The 16,743-nt window shown below is 48.2% G+C and overlaps 1 protein-coding gene across 3 annotated transcripts in view; it reads left to right on the top strand.

Annotated features, from left to right (window-relative positions):
• LOC116948092 (brother of CDO-like) overlaps positions 1 to 14,748 on the top strand; it is an 87,242-nt gene extending 72,494 nt beyond the window's left edge. For all 3 annotated transcript variants that reach the window (XM_032964427.2, XM_032964426.2, XM_076071234.1), the window contains exons 10-17: positions 431 to 618; positions 1,741 to 1,846; positions 3,442 to 3,564; positions 3,789 to 4,022; positions 4,947 to 5,365; positions 6,324 to 6,403; positions 7,935 to 8,299; positions 9,293 to 14,748. In XM_032964427.2, the coding sequence (XP_032820318.2) occupies positions 431 to 618; positions 1,741 to 1,846; positions 3,442 to 3,564; positions 3,789 to 4,022; positions 4,947 to 5,365; positions 6,324 to 6,403; positions 7,935 to 8,299; positions 9,293 to 9,468 (1,691 nt within the window). In that variant the 3' untranslated portion in view covers positions 9,469 to 14,748. The remainder of the gene's footprint in view (positions 1 to 430; positions 619 to 1,740; positions 1,847 to 3,441; positions 3,565 to 3,788; positions 4,023 to 4,946; positions 5,366 to 6,323; positions 6,404 to 7,934; positions 8,300 to 9,292) is intronic.
• Positions 14,749 to 16,743: the final 1,995 nt, after the last annotated feature.

Here is a 16,743-nt window from a genome sequence, read left to right as displayed (position 1 = left end):
GCCACGTTGTAATGGTTGGCACACTGGGCCTGCAATCCAGAGGTGACCGGTTCATACTCACATTTCTTAATGCCCCCCACCCTCACCTCTGCCCACCCCGCAGTACAAATGGCTACACCACAGTCAGTCGATGGGCGAGTCGCGTGTAGCAGGGGTAGTGTGGCTTACACCCATCTTCTTTCAACACGAGTCTTGTCGACGTGGCGGAGTAGGCCCCAAATACTCTCCGTTGTAGTTCGCTCCGACGAAGGCCCTTCCGCCAGCTTTGGCGTGATTTGGCACATTTCAGGGTCCGCAATCTTTGCAAAAAAATGTTTTATCCCACTTTACCTCCTATAGACAACGAGCAAAACAAAAAAAAACCTCGACATGAATCATCGCGCAGCTTCTGACCGTCGTCGATCCGTGCGCGCTTTCTTGACGCTCCCAGGCTGGGCGTACCGCTTCCGCGTGGCGGCGCTAAACGCGCACGGCGAGAGCCCCTGGAGCGTCCCCTCCACGCCGTTCTACCTCTCGGGCTCCCCCGGGGGGGGGGCCGCCTCCCAGCGAATGCTCGCCGCCCCCCACATCTCCGCCACGGAGGCCGTGAGCGACACGGCCATTCGCATCACCTGGACCGTACGTTGCAATTTTTACACGCTTTTTATTAACTCACTGTCTGTTGTATCCTCAAATCTTGCAACTCTATTTTTACCCACTTCCCAATGAGGTATCGACTGCAAACTCGGTATACTTATGTCATACTGATGACAATACTATATTATATAATTTTAAAAAAATAATTATATATTTTTTACATTTATTTTCTGTTTGTTATGTTTCGGCTTGGGTCTAATTGTCCACGCTCAACTGACGTTGGCTGTTAATCACCACGGTCCCTTACGTTATGACAAGCTTCGGGGCCACTTCCTGGAGTAGTGGAGTTCTGCCATTACTAGTACGGTACATTTCATTAAAGCGTGTTTTTAAAAAAGTTTTTTTTTAAATATTACTTATTTTATTAACGATCGATCGACGATGATGATAACGATGATGCCCGAGAGTGCGGTAGCACGTAGCCGCAACAACCGTCTCGCGTAAGTGGTTTGCGGCAGGTTCACATCCCTGTCTGGGAAAGACGGTGAAATGATGCTAGTTGTCGTGTGCAATGACTGGCACCCACCATAGGAATGTGTAAATCCCACCAATATGTGCTGGTTCACCAGAAATCCCCCATGCTCATTTGAGCAGGGTGGAGTAAAGTTAAAGGTGCGGCCCCGCAGTCACTTGCTCTCGCTTCCGCTGTATTTGGTCTGCTCTTTCACGCCGACCAGATGACCTGGAAGAGTGTTGGAGTACACACACTTTACCCCACGACTGGATATGGTTTAAACTGCTGGGAGGACAGAAGCAGGTTAGGGGGGATTTTAAGAAACTTGCTCGATTTGTTCTAACTGCCGTGCCGGGAGACGGAGCAATATTTCTCAAGTAGAATGTTGTGTGCGTGTGTGTGTACGTATGTTGAACTTCTTTCGCACCGTACGTAGCCAACCGTGATAACCGGAGGTGCGATTCGTGATGATGAGAGTGCTGCAAGGACGATTGTCAATGTGGTAGTGATGGTGGCGATTATGGCGACGGTGATGACGACGATGGTCACGATGCCGCCGCCGCCGCGGACGACGAGGAGGATGATCACGCTGATGGTCGTGACCCCCCCCCCCACCGCCCGCCCCCACCCCGCGTGCTCGTCGTACGCAGTTTGCGTCGGCCGCAGCTCCGGCGCAGCCCGTGCAGAAGGTGACCGTCTACTACCGCCCCACCGACAGCGACAACGACGAGGACTACCACAAGGAGATCCTGCACGGTGAGCGCCTCGGCGGCACCCGGCACGAGCCACCGCCGTCGCATCGGCTTAGGGCTCTGGGGGATGTTTAGAGTTCGAGGGATGTGACGTGCGAGCGGCACTCGCGCTGTGCAAGTTGCGCGCAGGTGAGCACCGTTCCAGCCGCAGACGCGCAGCCTTCCTCGGTTCCGTGGCCTCACGTCCGACGCAAATTCACAGTTTGAAAACGGCGCACAAATTCGCGCCGCGCTCGTAAGCAGTCAGAAGGTGCGGCTTCCCCGTCTTGCCTTGTACGCGTGTGATGTGACCACCGCGTTACACGGACGGTGCTGTCAGCCTTGTCGAGGCTGCCAGCTCAAGAGAGCTTAACGTGGTGGGGCCGTATCGTTGTTTAGATCGCCAACTCGAATGCGAAATGTGGCCGTCCCATTTTGTTGGCATGGGTTTTCTCATAATTTACAGAAAGCATCGCACTTTAATTAAGTGTGAAGAGAGCACGTGCGTTAGTATAACGGTCTGAGTTGTGTGACGTGTGCATTGTGGGTATTTACCACAGTGATTTGAGAACTGAATGTAATGTCTTTCAGATTTCTGTGTGTGTGTGTATGCTGTCCTAGCTTGCACTGTGGGGAGCGGTGGTGTAGCGGTTAGCGCGCTGCGCGATGAACCCGGTAATCTCCGCTCACGGCCAACACCAGTGACGATTATCTGAACCGGTCCTGGGCCTCCCCTAGGTTGACTCGGCCTCAAATTAGTACCTGGTGCGGTGTGTAAACATCGCCACTCGGGAGAAAAAGGCTGTCGGGCGTGGTGCTGGCCACCCACCCCCTCGTGTACCGTTACGTCCTTCGTAGGTGCTCGCTACCAGCACTTGCCCCTACAGTCTGTTAAGGCTATACGGGGAATCTGTCTTTTTGCCTTTGTCTAGCTTGCACTAGAATTCAGATTCATTTGTTTAACCAGGTTAGAGCTCAAGAGACCAAGCATAGACTCATTTGCAATATAAAGTACAGCAAAGAAGCACATGAAAATCAGAGCAAACAAAACACGTCTACAGGAGACACAGAGAATACTGCACGAACACAAATCACTGTTAAAGAGAACAAGTTCCCTGTAACTTTCATTCCAGGGGAAGAAACTAAGACTAAACTAAACTTTTAATTTTAGCAGGTAAGGCCCATTGAGCTACATAGCTCTTTTTGAGAAGGAACTTGGCCACAAATGATGGCTCAACGAAGTGGCTTCTCACGTGGACATTTATGGCAGCCAAATACTCTAAATACATGTTTCTAAATGTCGAGGGGAAAAACCCGAGGACCCGGAGAACGATCCACGCAACCATGGGGAGAACATGCAAATTCCAAATATGTAGGCGTCAGGGTCGGGATCGAACCCACGACCTCCTCTATACCAGGCGAGGTAGCTAACATCTCGCCATCGAGATGTTCATAGCACAATCACGTTACAGGAGCATGAAGATATGTCACACCGTAGCTGATTGCATCCTGCAGCGATAAACACGTGGCGTGCCGCATGAATCGCGCGGTCACGCGTTGGTCGAATTAATCCACGATGCGGCCCGGCCGTAACAGCTGCCGTTCGCCGTTTCACCCCAGGGAGCAGAGACTGGCACGTGCTGAGCGGACTTCAGCCCGAGACGTCGTACGACATCAAGATCCAGTGGTTCAGCACGGCGGGAGAGAGCGAGTTCAGCAACGTCATGATCTGCGAGACGAGAGGTGGGCGAGCGCGAGTGGGGCGTCCGTTGTAACGTATCTTGCGCTGACAACGGCCTCGAAATCAAATCGCCGGGCACCACGAGTTTCGATGGCACCAGCGGCCCGTTACGCATTCAGATTTGGGACACCGGCATGACGGCGTCGTCCGCAATAACCCTCTTGACCCCGATCTCGAGCTTGACCCCGATCTTAACCTCGCCCCCCCCCCCCCCCCCAACGTGCAGCTGCTGGCAGCCTCCTCGACTTCAGCGACCCCACCGGCCGCGACGGCGCCGACCGGCCGGCGCCACCCCCGGCCGTGGACGGCGAGAGCATGTCGCCGCACGCGGCCCCCAGTCGCGACCTCCTCTACCTGCTGCTCGGCATGGGCCTCGGCCTGCTGCTGCTCGTCGTGATCCTCTTCGTCGGGCTGTGGGTGTGGCGTGCGCGCCAACACTGCCGCGGCTACGGCTCGCCAGGTGACGACGCGCTCGGAGTTCATTTTGGTGAAAGTCGGCGCCGGGACGTTGGGAGAGTAATTGGCTGCTGCTGTGCGTGTCCACGTGGTGGTGATGATGACGAGGCACTTCGTTTTGAGCTATCATGTGTGGCCAGGTCGCTTCTGAAAAAGAGCCACATGGCTCCGTGGGCCTTACCTGGTGAAGTAAAATTAGTCGCAGGAGGATACTCTCTGGTTGTTTCGGTAACGTCACGTAGATAGAAAAATAAAAATAAATTTTCATTAAAATCAAAATGTACTTTTTATTCTAATCTTTCTGTCTTCGTGACTTTACCGAAAGAACCAAAGAATATGAATTCCTGCAGTCACGAAGGTTTTAAGCATAGCACGGCACGAATCCACGATAAACGCTTTTGTGTTGGTGCCGTGTCGAGGGTAGGGGCAGCCGCCGCCTGAATGTTTTGGCCAAATTGCTGGCAACGAAAGGAAGCACAGTGGCAGCCGGTGCCTCGTGTGTTTGGTAGGGCGTGCCACCTCGATGTCTGGCTCCGGCTCTGGTTCGTGTTGGGCACTTCTGAGTGTTTAATGGTGATAAAGTGGAAAGGGTACGAGGTTGAATAAGGTGCCTAGCGTTTGGGGGGTGGGGTGGGGGGGGGGGAAATGCAATGCTTTGCGAGTCTCTTGACTGTACGTGTCTATGTATATGTGATAGCCAGATTGTGGGCACTCCAAACAATCGCATTTGTCTTAACCAAGGGGGACGCCTTTGAACGGTTGTGATTTTCACCGAGTGTTATCGGCAAGGTGTGGCTCATTTAAACAAACAGTACGTTGGGGCCCAATGTTTTAAGAGAGATCATCCCGTGAATACCAAGCTCACCCGAGCACGTCTGTCGGTATTTTGTCCCTTTCCCCGCGCTCGCGTCGCTGCTGCCCAACGCAGGCCCCGTGCTGCCCAACTGCAAGGCCGAATATCTCTACCCGAGCCTGGACTACACCTCCGTCTCCCTGCCCGGCACCGGCCTCGTCAACGGAGGCATCGTCGGGCCGGCCATGATGAACGGCGGCTCCCCGTCCCCGCCGTCCGTGGGGCCTCCCGACGAGCGGTCGGACGCCAGCGGTCAGCGCGGGGCAAGCGGCCCGGGACCCGGGGCGGCCGCGGCGGCGGCGGCGGCGGCGGCGGCTGCAGTCGCGTCCTCTTGTTGCTGTGGCAACGGTGCGGTGGCCGGGTTGTGGGAGGGCGCCGGCGGTGGCGGCGGCGGCGGCGGCGGTGCCGTCGGGCCGCCCTCCACAGGACACCACATGGGCTGCGTTGGCTGCCTGGGACTGGAGTACCAGCAGCGTGGCCACCACGCGCTCAACGTGAGTGGCTTTGGGTGCCAGCCCCGCTTAACCGCCGGTGATGTCGGGTCAACGGAGAGTAGCGTCATTGCGTGCCGGGTAGCCTATTTCAATCGGATGTCGCCTTGATTAAAGCGCGTCCCGATGTTGAGCGCATTTTTACTTGTTTCGGAAATGGTGTTCACTGCAGCAGCATTTTGTTCGGAAACCAAATCGAGTTTAGATTGTTGGAGCTATCTCGTTCGAGTCTCCGTTGGTGGCACCGAACGATACAGACTCCACACTCTCACTGTGAAGACAACCTCTCCATAGGACCAACAGCTGTTCCCTCATTTAATCGATATTGGAAGGATTAGTTGACCCACACCACCCAGATATGTATACATTCAGAAGACAGAGAAGACTATGGTTTTATTATTATTCATAACGTAATTTAATCAGGAGAGTCACACCTTGAGAAGTTTGACACAATTTCTCTTGACAGAGGATGCAGATGCTCGTACTCATGACATACTCAGTGTATGGCAATTGCGCAATGCATCTCTTATTGTCAAGCTGCCGTTGTTGCAACGGTTGGCGCGACCGGACTTGGCGACCCCTAGGTCGCCAGTTCAAATAAATCTCCCAGCACGGCAGTTGATATGAATTCCTCCCCCCCCCCGCCTCTCTCCGCCGAGCAGTATAAATGGGTTCACCAAAGTCGACCGGCAGGTCGCGTGTGCTGGGGTAAAGTAATGGGTGCTCGCCACCTCTTCCGAGACATATGTTCAGCGTGGAAGAGTAGGCCACATGCCTACCGTCCAGAAGGGGCTCTCTAGAGCTTCCTTCGCTAGAGTCCCTCCCGACGACGGTAGTTGTGCGAGCCAAGAATTTGCGGGGCTGCTCCATTTCCTCCTGCCTTGCACGTTTCACTTAGACTCGCCGCGTGATCCCCTGCGATTTGAGTAAATTCAATTATTTTGTCATTGGACCTTTGCAGGGGAGAGGCTTGTACCACGCGGTGCCACAGACAGAGTCTGCCGAGTGCAACGACTGCCGGAACTGCAGCAACAACAACAGGTGCGTGCGTGCGTGCGTGCTCCCGGACATTGCACGTACTCATAGCTACGAGCAAGGCACACGATGCATTTTCGGCTTGCTTGTAAATGGAGTGATGAAACCAGGGGCTAGGTGGGATTGCCACAACGCAGGATGGTGAAAGGGGGCGGCGACGTGCGGAGGCGTTTGTCCAGCGGTGGTTTTGACGATGGCTCATGTTGACGATAATAACTTTCTTTTTTTGGCCGCTAATTTGGGGAGTGTCGCATGTTGGCTCAAGGTCTTTTCACTCTCAGATAACGTGAATGCCGCGTTCGCCTTCAGCACGGCAGTTCCTTAAGGGTCGGGATTGTTACCGAGGGTTCCATCGGTGAAACTCGGAGTTGCTTTTCCCCATGCTCTACAGATGCACCCTTCAAAGTATTGCACCTTCCCAGAAACGCAAACAATCAAAACACAATGAATCAAAACACAAACAACCAAAACTCGTCGATCATTTCCGTGTCAGCATTGCAGTACTGTGGCCAAGTCTGTAAATGTTTGCAAGCGAAACCCTCGCAAGTGAAATTGAGAGAAGCAGTTAAAAATAAATACCTGGGAGGGAGTGTTTTTTTGCAATGCGAATCACTTGCATTCCGGTAACAATTTGGTAAGCGTAAGAGTTAATCGCGTGTAATCACCTGCTATTTATCCAGACACGAGTATAATGCAATGTACAATTACAGTACTAGGTAATTGTGCAGCCAGATTGAGCGCACTTGTAAGGCATTGCTCAATAATTGGCTACTTGTAGTCTAGCCTTATTGCTGGAATGTTGCGTGACAATTACCGTATAATGGCCGTGTTATTAGCCGCTGAGCCTTGTTGGGAGTGCTGCATCAAGTGCCTCCTCCCTCAGTGTTGTTGTTCCATTTCAAATTTAAAGTTCAAGCAGCTTCTGGGGTTTCATTCGCAGCCCCCGTTTCCTCGGCAAGGTTGCAACGAGCCATGCGTGAAGCCAAGTTAGCTTTGTTGGCCACCTATTACCATCGTGGCCACTGAGCTGATGTCAAACTTGCACAATGCCACGGTTCAAAATCCCACTGCTTCACGATGATTTTATTTGTGTTTAATACAGATCCCAAATTTCATCTCCCTGCAAAGTGGTATGCATTTTATGAGCCCCCAAAGAATTGCGATGATGGATTTTATTTGACCAAATAATTAGAATTAGAACTTCCATTTGTATGTCTAGTGCTCTGCTGTAACTCTACTTACATATAAAACAAAGACAAAGATCCCCCGTGTAGCCTGAACAGACTCTTGGGGCAAGTGCTGTTTGCGAGCACACACACACACACACAAGTGGTATAGGAATGGGAGCACCCATATGGTGGTCCGAAGCCAGTGCTGAATATCCCACATTCGTACATGGAGAGGAGATTCAACGCATCGCGTGGCTGCCACACCACATACACACGTGGTTACTGCCCTTGCTGATATTATTCGTCACATGGCACCTTCGCGGCATTGATCGCTGTTATCGCTGCCCTCGTCGCTGGCGCACGTGCAGGTGCTCCCCCAAGCCTGGCCGCTCGTCTCCGACCCCCCACGAGCCGCACGTGAGCGACACTTCGCCCCGCAGCGGTGGCTTCGACGACGAGCGAGACCGCGGCGGGGGAGACGCCGGCACCGACGGCAGCGGCTGCGGTAACGTGGCCGGCAGCGGCGGCGACCCCTCGCCTCCTCCGCCTGCGCTGCCTCCGGCCGCCGGAGAGCCGGGCTCCGCCGACAGGTCGGAGGTCGACACCACCAGCGAGAGCGATGGGGAGCAGCCGGCGGTGGCGGCACAGCGGCGGTGTCCGGGCGCGCTGCTCGCGAACGGCGGCGCCCTGGTACCGGGCGCCCGCTGCAAGAGAGGCGCGGAGAACGCTGCCGGTGAGCGTGCGGGGGCCCGGAGCCACGGCGGCCTCCAGTTCGATTCCCGGCCACGGCTAATGTCGGCAGTGATTATCCGGACCAATCGCGAATCGGATAATCGGCACCCCAATCGTTCAGACGTGCCGGCCTCCATTTAGGTGCTCGCTCGTGTCACTTGCCCCAGGAGTCTGTTAAGGTCATGTGGGGAATAATTGTGTTTGCGTGTAAGTGTGTGCGTGTATTGCGGGGTGAGGAGCCGGAGCGTAGTGGGTCAATGTGGCGACCGCCACGCTACCAACGCGCCGGCCCAAGTTCAATTCGTGGCCACGGCGAACATCAGTGGTGATGTTCGGAACTGGTCCTGTGCCTTCCTAATGTTGACTTGGCCTTAAGTGAGTGCCTGGTGCAGTTTTTTTTACATCAGTACCAAGGAAACCAAGGCGGCCAGCCATGTTACTGGCCACACCCTACCTCTCTGTATGCCCTCCCGGCCTTAACCCTTTCCCATTCCGATGACGTACCGTTCCGAAAATCACCACTGACGTACCTGTACGTCATCGGAACGGAATGGGAACAACTAAAATAAATAACTTTATTGGTACGTCTTCAGGTCGGAAGACATAGCGAGGCTTCCACACCTCCGATTAGCACGGTTTGGATACGTACGGTGCGAAAGGAGTTTAACATACATACATACATGTGGCACAGTTTGGCGTCAGCTATTATAGAGTGCGGTCGTGTCGCTACACTTCTCTGCGGTGAGTACAATTTCTTTAAAAAAAGACAACGGCGCTATGCCTCTCTTAGTAAAACGAACTCGAACCGCTTGCGCGTTCCTTGATTCAGCGGCGAACGGGAACCCACCACCCTGCAAAATTGCAGACGTCTCGGAACGGGAAAGGGGTTCAAGAACATACCACCTCTGAGTGACGCACATGCTTGAGAATAGCACGTAGAGCACCGTTTCACAATCATTTACTTACGCGATCCGTATCTCTGTTTCTTCCACAGAACAGGGTGGCGTTAGGCACGTGAGGGTGCGGCCAGTCTCGGACTACATCCGACCGTCAGCAATGGACTATCAAATGGACAGAACCAAAATGCAGAACGGGGGTTGCAAACACACACCCCCCGCTGCGGGGAGCAATGGACTCTACCTGGAAATGCAGTTGCTGAAAGTGTCGTGACTTGCGGTGAACGCGTTTCGTGGAGCGGAGGCAAACTGCTTGGAGGGAAAGTACGGGAGGTGGCGGACAAAGTTTATGCAGTGTAAAATAATGAAAAATAAAAGCAAGCATATTTATTTTTTTATAGTTTATGCAACTGGTCGTGTTTGAATGTAGTTGGAGTCAAATGTTTAATTTATGTCAAAGTGGCCTTAAATTGAAATGTATTGCACAGATTAATGTGTGCCGTTCTTCCTCCCCCTCTCCGTCATTAAATGAACATAAGCATGTAAACTTGTACATTGTGTTGAATAGGTGAATTGTTACTAGACGTCAACACTAACACTGCCAGTGTCCTATATTTTTTTGTATATCTATGGGGTTAGGTACCAATACGTGCATATACGGCTATAAATACGGGAATGTATTATTATTGTTGCTGTGTTTATTATAACTCTGTGTATAAATGTACAGTGGTATTTCAGCACTTGCGAGTGTTCTGTAACTATAACGGAATCCTCTAAGATGTTCACGTGTATAAATCTAGTTTTAAAAACTGTTTACCAATGTACTGTGTGTACACTGGCTATACTTGCCGTATGCCTATACGTAACCTGTATTACAACCTACAGCGGCAGGAAGCCGTAGCGTAGCCCAGTGCAGTTATTTCATTGTGCAGTAATCTCTCGTTATTCACGAATTTGCTATCCGCAATTTTGGCTGTCCGCGAATCGCATCTGGAACTCTTCACGACTGCATCGAGAGAGAGAGAAAGAAAGTGATGAGAGAGAACTTCTCGAAGCTTTAGAAGCATCTGCAGACAGACGTTGTGCCTACGATATTCGTAGGCCGACATCACTCTCCACAAAATGCTCTGTTCACGAGCATCTCCGAAATGTATCCCTCGCGAACAGCGAGGGAATACCGTATCTCAAATCGCGTCTTTCTCTCTCTCTCTCCTCCGCGTCCAAGCCAAGTGGGAAATTGTCAACGACAAAGGGGGGACAGCTGCATGATACAACCTGAGCGAATAGGCACCGTTTATTTCTCACGCACATCCGTGCAAAGTAAGGGAAGGTTTCACTTCAGACGTTTCATGCAATAAACCAAAGGATGGGAAGTGTCTATCCGTGTTCCGGTGGAGGTGTTGTAGATTAGCGCTGCCTTCTTCTGTCTGCGTGCCTGACCGCCGGCCCAAAAGAATAGGTCGGGTGTCTGTGCTCACTTGCAAAATATATCACGAACGGTATCGTTTTTCTTACTTTGTAATGTCAATCGGTGTGAACTAAAGGAGAATTTCACTTTAAAATGGCAATGCCCGGTTGTATAACATTCCTCAATGGAAATGTCCCTAAAGGAATGTTACGCAGCTGCCCAGTATCCTTTTAACTCTACAATTGCCGGACGATGAGGAGGAGCTTTTCAGCAGAGCCTCACCAAGGGATGCCGCTGTGTTTGCGTGTGTGTCTGCACACGCAAAGACAGACAGCGGTAGTGTCGCGGTTAGCGCACTGCGCTACGAACCCGGCGACCCGAGTTCGATTCCTGCTCACGGCCAACATCAGTGTCGATTATCTGAACCGGTCCTGGGCCTCCCCTAGGTCGACTCAAACTCAAATCAGTACCTGGTGCGGTGCGTAATAACATTTCCACTAGGGAGACAAAGGCGGCTGGACGTGGTGCTGGCCACCCACCCCCTCGTGTGCCGTTCTGGCCTTCATAGGTGCTCGCTAACAGCACTTGCCCCAACAGTCTGTTAAGGCTATATGGGGGATCCTTGCCTTTGTGCACACGCACGTGTGTGTTTGAGTTGCAACCTAGCCTGGTAAAAATGTAAACAAGGTAATTCTACATTTTAAGGATGTGCCTTCCAGACAAACAGGTTCATAGTATTCAACACAATGTTGATGAACGCACAGCGCGTGCGCTGTGCCCTGCAGTGGGCAATGTTCAACACAAGCACGAGAGGATGGGGAAGTGTATAGGCATCAGTTTGTGCGCATTGCATTGTGGATACTCAAAAAAACAAAACGCATTCGGTTCTTGGCCTTCTGCGGTCTCCCTCTTATGAAACAGAGGAACGGTCTGGTCGATTTTCCACCACTGTCTGCTTGTGGCCAATGTAAATGAGCGTTGCCCCAACTCTCATTTCAACAGATGTGCAGTTGTGTAGCCGTGGAGCTATAATTGGTGTGAAATTAATCACTTGTCGGACACTACTAATCCTTGGCTGTGGCAATGGAGAACTTGTTAACTCGAAATCCTGAAATGTGGGCTTCTGGTGAAAACTGAACCTGACTACTTGATGACGAGGTTCGGTTGAAATCCCATTACTAGTACAGTGTTGCTATTGTGTAGCTGTTTAATATGTCGACAGGAGTTACGTCTTCCATTCTGCTGCATCGTAACAATATGAGTTCACAAAAAAAGCAATGTTCGTTGAAATGGGTAAAGCTCTCATGGTGATTTTTTTGGTCATGTCAAGTTATACAAATTGTCATCGTGCAAGTCATTGTTTTAATGGTTTTAAATTATCCATATCGCGTAAATGTTCGCAGTGGTGGAACCATGTTCCTTTCAAAATGTTCTCCAGAAAGCGTTGTTCTTCACACACGCACACATTCAGCAGATATATATTTAAACACGAGGCTATGGACAGTGCGTCGATTCCCTCTTCACGACACATGCATGGCATCGCGTGTAATAAATTATTAACATCTATTTGCGTATGCTGTGTGTGTGATTAGTTCATGTGACCACTGGAGATGCTGCCTTCCACCGCAGTATATCTTTTTTCACGCGCAAAAATAATTTCACTCAACCTTCAGAATCCTGACGATTCCTCAAATCGTGATGTTGGAGAATCCTTTCAGACCCGATAACAAAAAAAAAACCACGCACAGACCCAAATGCACGTGCAACAACAACAACAACAGCCAGACTACACTGTGGCGTTCGTGCCAGGCCAGGTGCACGTGAGGCCACGTGGGTGCTGAAGTCTCACTGCCAGGAGGTCAAAAGACAGACGGACAGAGGCGGTGCGGCGTCAACAGACTTGGGTGCCTGGCAGAATCACAAACTGCACTTGCCACTGTGACGAACTGACTGTATTTTTAGTTGCCAGACAAAACACACACACACACACGTGCACTCGCATAATTTACGTATAGTCCATTTCTCTGTTATTTTCACATCAACATGTTAACGTGTGCCATTTAAAAAAAAATTAATTAGGCCAATTATTTAAATCACATCAGCAACCAATTTAAACCGTTATATTTAAGCGTTTTCTCAGAGTGTGGTCTGTGTGTGTGTGCGCGCGCGCATGTACAACAAAAATCACTGAGTTTGCTGATACAAATACAGTATATACACTTTAGGAATTTCCCATTGGCACTACTGTTTGAAACTGCAATATCAAGGCACATTAGAATAGCTACAATATTGTCATTTGCTCTAGTTATCGTGGTGTAGTGTGATACTCCTGTGTTGTGACAACCCTGTGCGTGTATAACCCTCACGGATGAACGCCGCTTGACAACTGTTATTGAGTCTGCTCACTGCCGAGACAATGATGTAAAGGCGTAGTTATGCACCTCGGGCAAAAAAAAAACACACATTCGCCATTGATTCTCTGCTGTTTTACCCCAGCCAAAGCTTTGATTTGCGTTAATGCCAGCTGCATGCAGTTATATATTTTTTAATCATTTAAACTAAAAAAAAATTGTTCTCTGTAGTAGCACTTGTAAGCTTTTTCTTGTGTTTTCGTTTTAGTTCGCTATTCTGATACGGAGACAATGTATTCTTCTCCTTTGGTTCTTTCGGTAAAGTCACGTAGAATGAGAATAAAATAATAAAATAACACGATAAAATTCTCACGACGCTTCGGCCACAACGCAAGCGGCCGTCTTCAGGTGAAAGGTACAAGAACTGTATTTTATTATTTTATTCTCATTCTACGTGGTGACTTTACCGAAAGAACCAAAGAAGATGAATCCTTGCAGTCACGAAAGCTTCAAATCGAAATGTATTCTTCCGCAAGTGTTCATCCTCACTGCAATTTTCATTAATTCTCAAGTTCTTCTTTTAACACGCTGTTCAGTGCTTGCACATTTTCTGCCGAGACGCGTGAAACAGATGCGCTATTCTACGATGGTCGGTTGATAAGTCTTTTTTTTTGGGGTGGGGGGGAAATAAAGATGAGTTACTTTAAACAATGGCCTTAAAATCAGTGTAAAAGCATTGTGTTGGGCGTCGTAAGATAATTAACCGCAGTGCTGCCTTACGTAACGCATAGAAGTGCTCCTAATGTTGTGTTAGCAATGCAAAATAATGACACGTTGCTGGCACGAATTGCTTTTGTTTCATTTTAATTTATTTTAACTGTTGGGGGGGGGGGGGGTATGCAAAAAATTTGCAAGTTCAAATATACTAAAATAAGATTGTTTTTGTCCATACCTTAGAACATTGCTTATTGTTACAGCTTTGGCCAAAATAACGTAAGCTTGTGTTTTCATGTTTTAAAACAAATGAAACACATTCTTCTTTAACAAAATGCAAAAATGAGTTGTCGTTGTACAATTGCCTTGTTCACTCCAAACTGTGATCATTACTTTCCACCTTGTGCAACAATATTGTTCTAGAAGGTGATAATCATGATCGGGTTCTTAACTGCCACCGTTTCAGAGATGACGTCGCCGCAATTTATACAAAACATTAACTTTGACACCTAGCTAAGCCTGACAGCGATATTTACCGAGGCTATTGACGTATAACAGCAAGAATGCATGACACTCACGTGTATTTGATATCCAGAGCCTTAAAAACTAGTAAAATGAAGAACATTTCTCGATTTAGTAGCTAAAATAACAAACTCGTTTTTGTTTTAGTGGCTTCTTGTTGTACATACTTGCTAACACAACCCTCGTTTAAATGAGCCATGTATGGCCAAAGCGGCGGTAGGCAGAGTGGGCATGTGTTTTTTTAATATATAAAGGTTATGTTTTGTATGTTTTATATATTTTTTTATTTTCCTGTCTTGCAGGACGGACTTAAATTAAGCAACTAAAGTGTATCATAATTGAGATCATTGTTAAAAAAAACATTAATGTTGAGTAATGTTACGTGCTATAAATGTGTGTGTTTTTAAGGTTTACATAAGCTTTGGTAAAGTGAACTGTTTGAGAAACAAAGGAAACCCCAACATTGTTTTGTAAAGTTAAACTTGGGATTTGAAATGTGACCGGGAGTTCAAATGTAAAAAAAAGTAACAAAAATAAAAGTTTTATTCTATGAAGCATATGTTGGCATTTATAAGTGGTTTACTTCCAAAGGTAGGCTCATGTGTGTTTGGAAAGGTTTTTGGGGCAGGTTGTCATCCAGCAATGGATTGGCCGTGGCTGAAAATGATGATTACTTGAAAGGAGTTCACGTTTGCGTGTGTGTTGCTCTGCTGACGGATCATTCAATGTTTAGTTTTTACTTTGTGAATTATTGTTGATGCGGCAGTAATTAAGAGTTAACACAAATTTGATCGCATCCCGATCGTGTTGGGTAGCTGATTTTGTAGAATTCCGCAAAACTCACGCGCGACTTTTTTATTATTATTCTGCAGGGAGATATACAGGGTGGCCCAAAAGTCAGAACAGGGTTATTCTACGTATTTTAACAAACCACACAGGGTTGTTTAATTTATTTGAACAAATATTCCAACTGACTACCATTAACATTAATGCGTGCACAAATAATATATATATTATTCATGACTTTAGGACTTCCTTTCAGATTGCAGGTCTAATCTATTAAACATTAATCAATTCTGTTTTGTCTCAATCCCTTCTGGGTTCTTGGTCGTGTTTTGTAAATGACGGATTAGAGGTGGCCAGCAGAAGAAAAATAAATGTTCATACTGTAATATATAAATGCTCATTTGAAGACTAAACAATCGCACGTTTTAATGCCAGTGTAAAATCAATTGCGGGCCTGTGTCCTGGCTTTTAGGACACCCTGTAAGGTATATTGTTGGATTAAGATGTGTACACCCTTTTTGTTCTTTCGGTAAAGTCACATAGGTAGAAAAATAAAATAAAACAAAAAATAATCTATCGCGACGTTTCGATCGCAACGCAAGCAGTCTGAGGACGACCGCTTGTGTTGCGATCGAAACGACGTGATATATTGTTTTATTTTTCTACCTACGTGACTTTACCGAAAGAACCAAAGAGTATGGATTCCTGCAGTCACGAAAGCTTCAAATCAAGATTAAGATGCGTATGCGGAGAACATATGTCTCTGTATTACAAATCTTCTTCGTCCACACATTACAATTATGCGGCTATCCTCAACAGAGACTCCTGGCCTCTCGGTATGACGTGAAAATGCAATCTCTGGCGCGTGTCGTTTTAACAAAATCGCAATTAAAACGTTTATAATAATAGGGGTTTCCCCCTTTTTTCTGGCAACAAAACTGAAACCTTTTTACGAGGATTCATGTCTGCATTAACCACAATACCTGCAGTCAAAATGCAAACCAAAAAATACTATGATAATATATGCATTGTCCTTGAAACTGATTGGTCCACACCAAGGGACGGCTTTCTTTTGAGCCTCGACCCAATTGTTGCTCGACCAGATGACGCCAAAAGGCGTACAGCTCAAAGACAATGCACTATCAAAGTAATGAGGGCTCGGGGTGAGCATCTACATCATTAGACCTCCTTTGCTAGTACCAAAATGTATTAATAGGGTTTTTCCCCTTTTTTCTGGCAACAAAACCTTTTTTTACAAGGATTCATGTCTGCATTAACCACAATACCTGCAGTCAAAATGCAAACAAAAAACATACTATGATAATATATGTGGCATTGTCCTTTTAAACTGATTGGTCCACACCAAGGGACGGCTTTCTTTTGAATGCCTATAAGAAAGCCGTCCCTTGGCGTGGACCAATCAGTTTCAAGGACAATGCATATATTATCATAGTTTTTTATTTTTTTATTTAAAGCTTTCGTGACTGCAGTAATTCATATATGAGTATGTTTTTTGTTTGCATTTTGACTGCAGGTATTGTGGTTAATGCAGACATGAATCCTCGTAAAAAAAGGTTTCAGTTTTGTTGCCAGAAAAAAGGGGAAAAACCATATTATTACATTTTGATACTGGCAAAGGAGGTCTAATGATGTTAAACGTTTATATTTTAAGCTCCAGCAAGAGGGATTCTCGCTCGTGATAACGCCACCAAGTGGTTGCGAGACAGGCAGGAAGACAATACAGTGAAACCTTGCGAGAACTTGGTCT

The sequence above is a fragment of the Petromyzon marinus genome, chromosome 32 (assembly GCF_048934315.1).
Source record: "Petromyzon marinus isolate PM22_M1 ecotype Great Lakes invasive population chromosome 32, UKy_Petmar_22M1.pri1.0, whole genome shotgun sequence".
In the NCBI taxonomy this organism is placed as follows: domain Eukaryota; kingdom Metazoa; phylum Chordata; class Hyperoartia; order Petromyzontiformes; family Petromyzontidae; genus Petromyzon; species Petromyzon marinus.
Note: the sequence above shows the minus strand (reverse complement) of the source record. Positions and strands in the feature narration are given on the sequence as shown.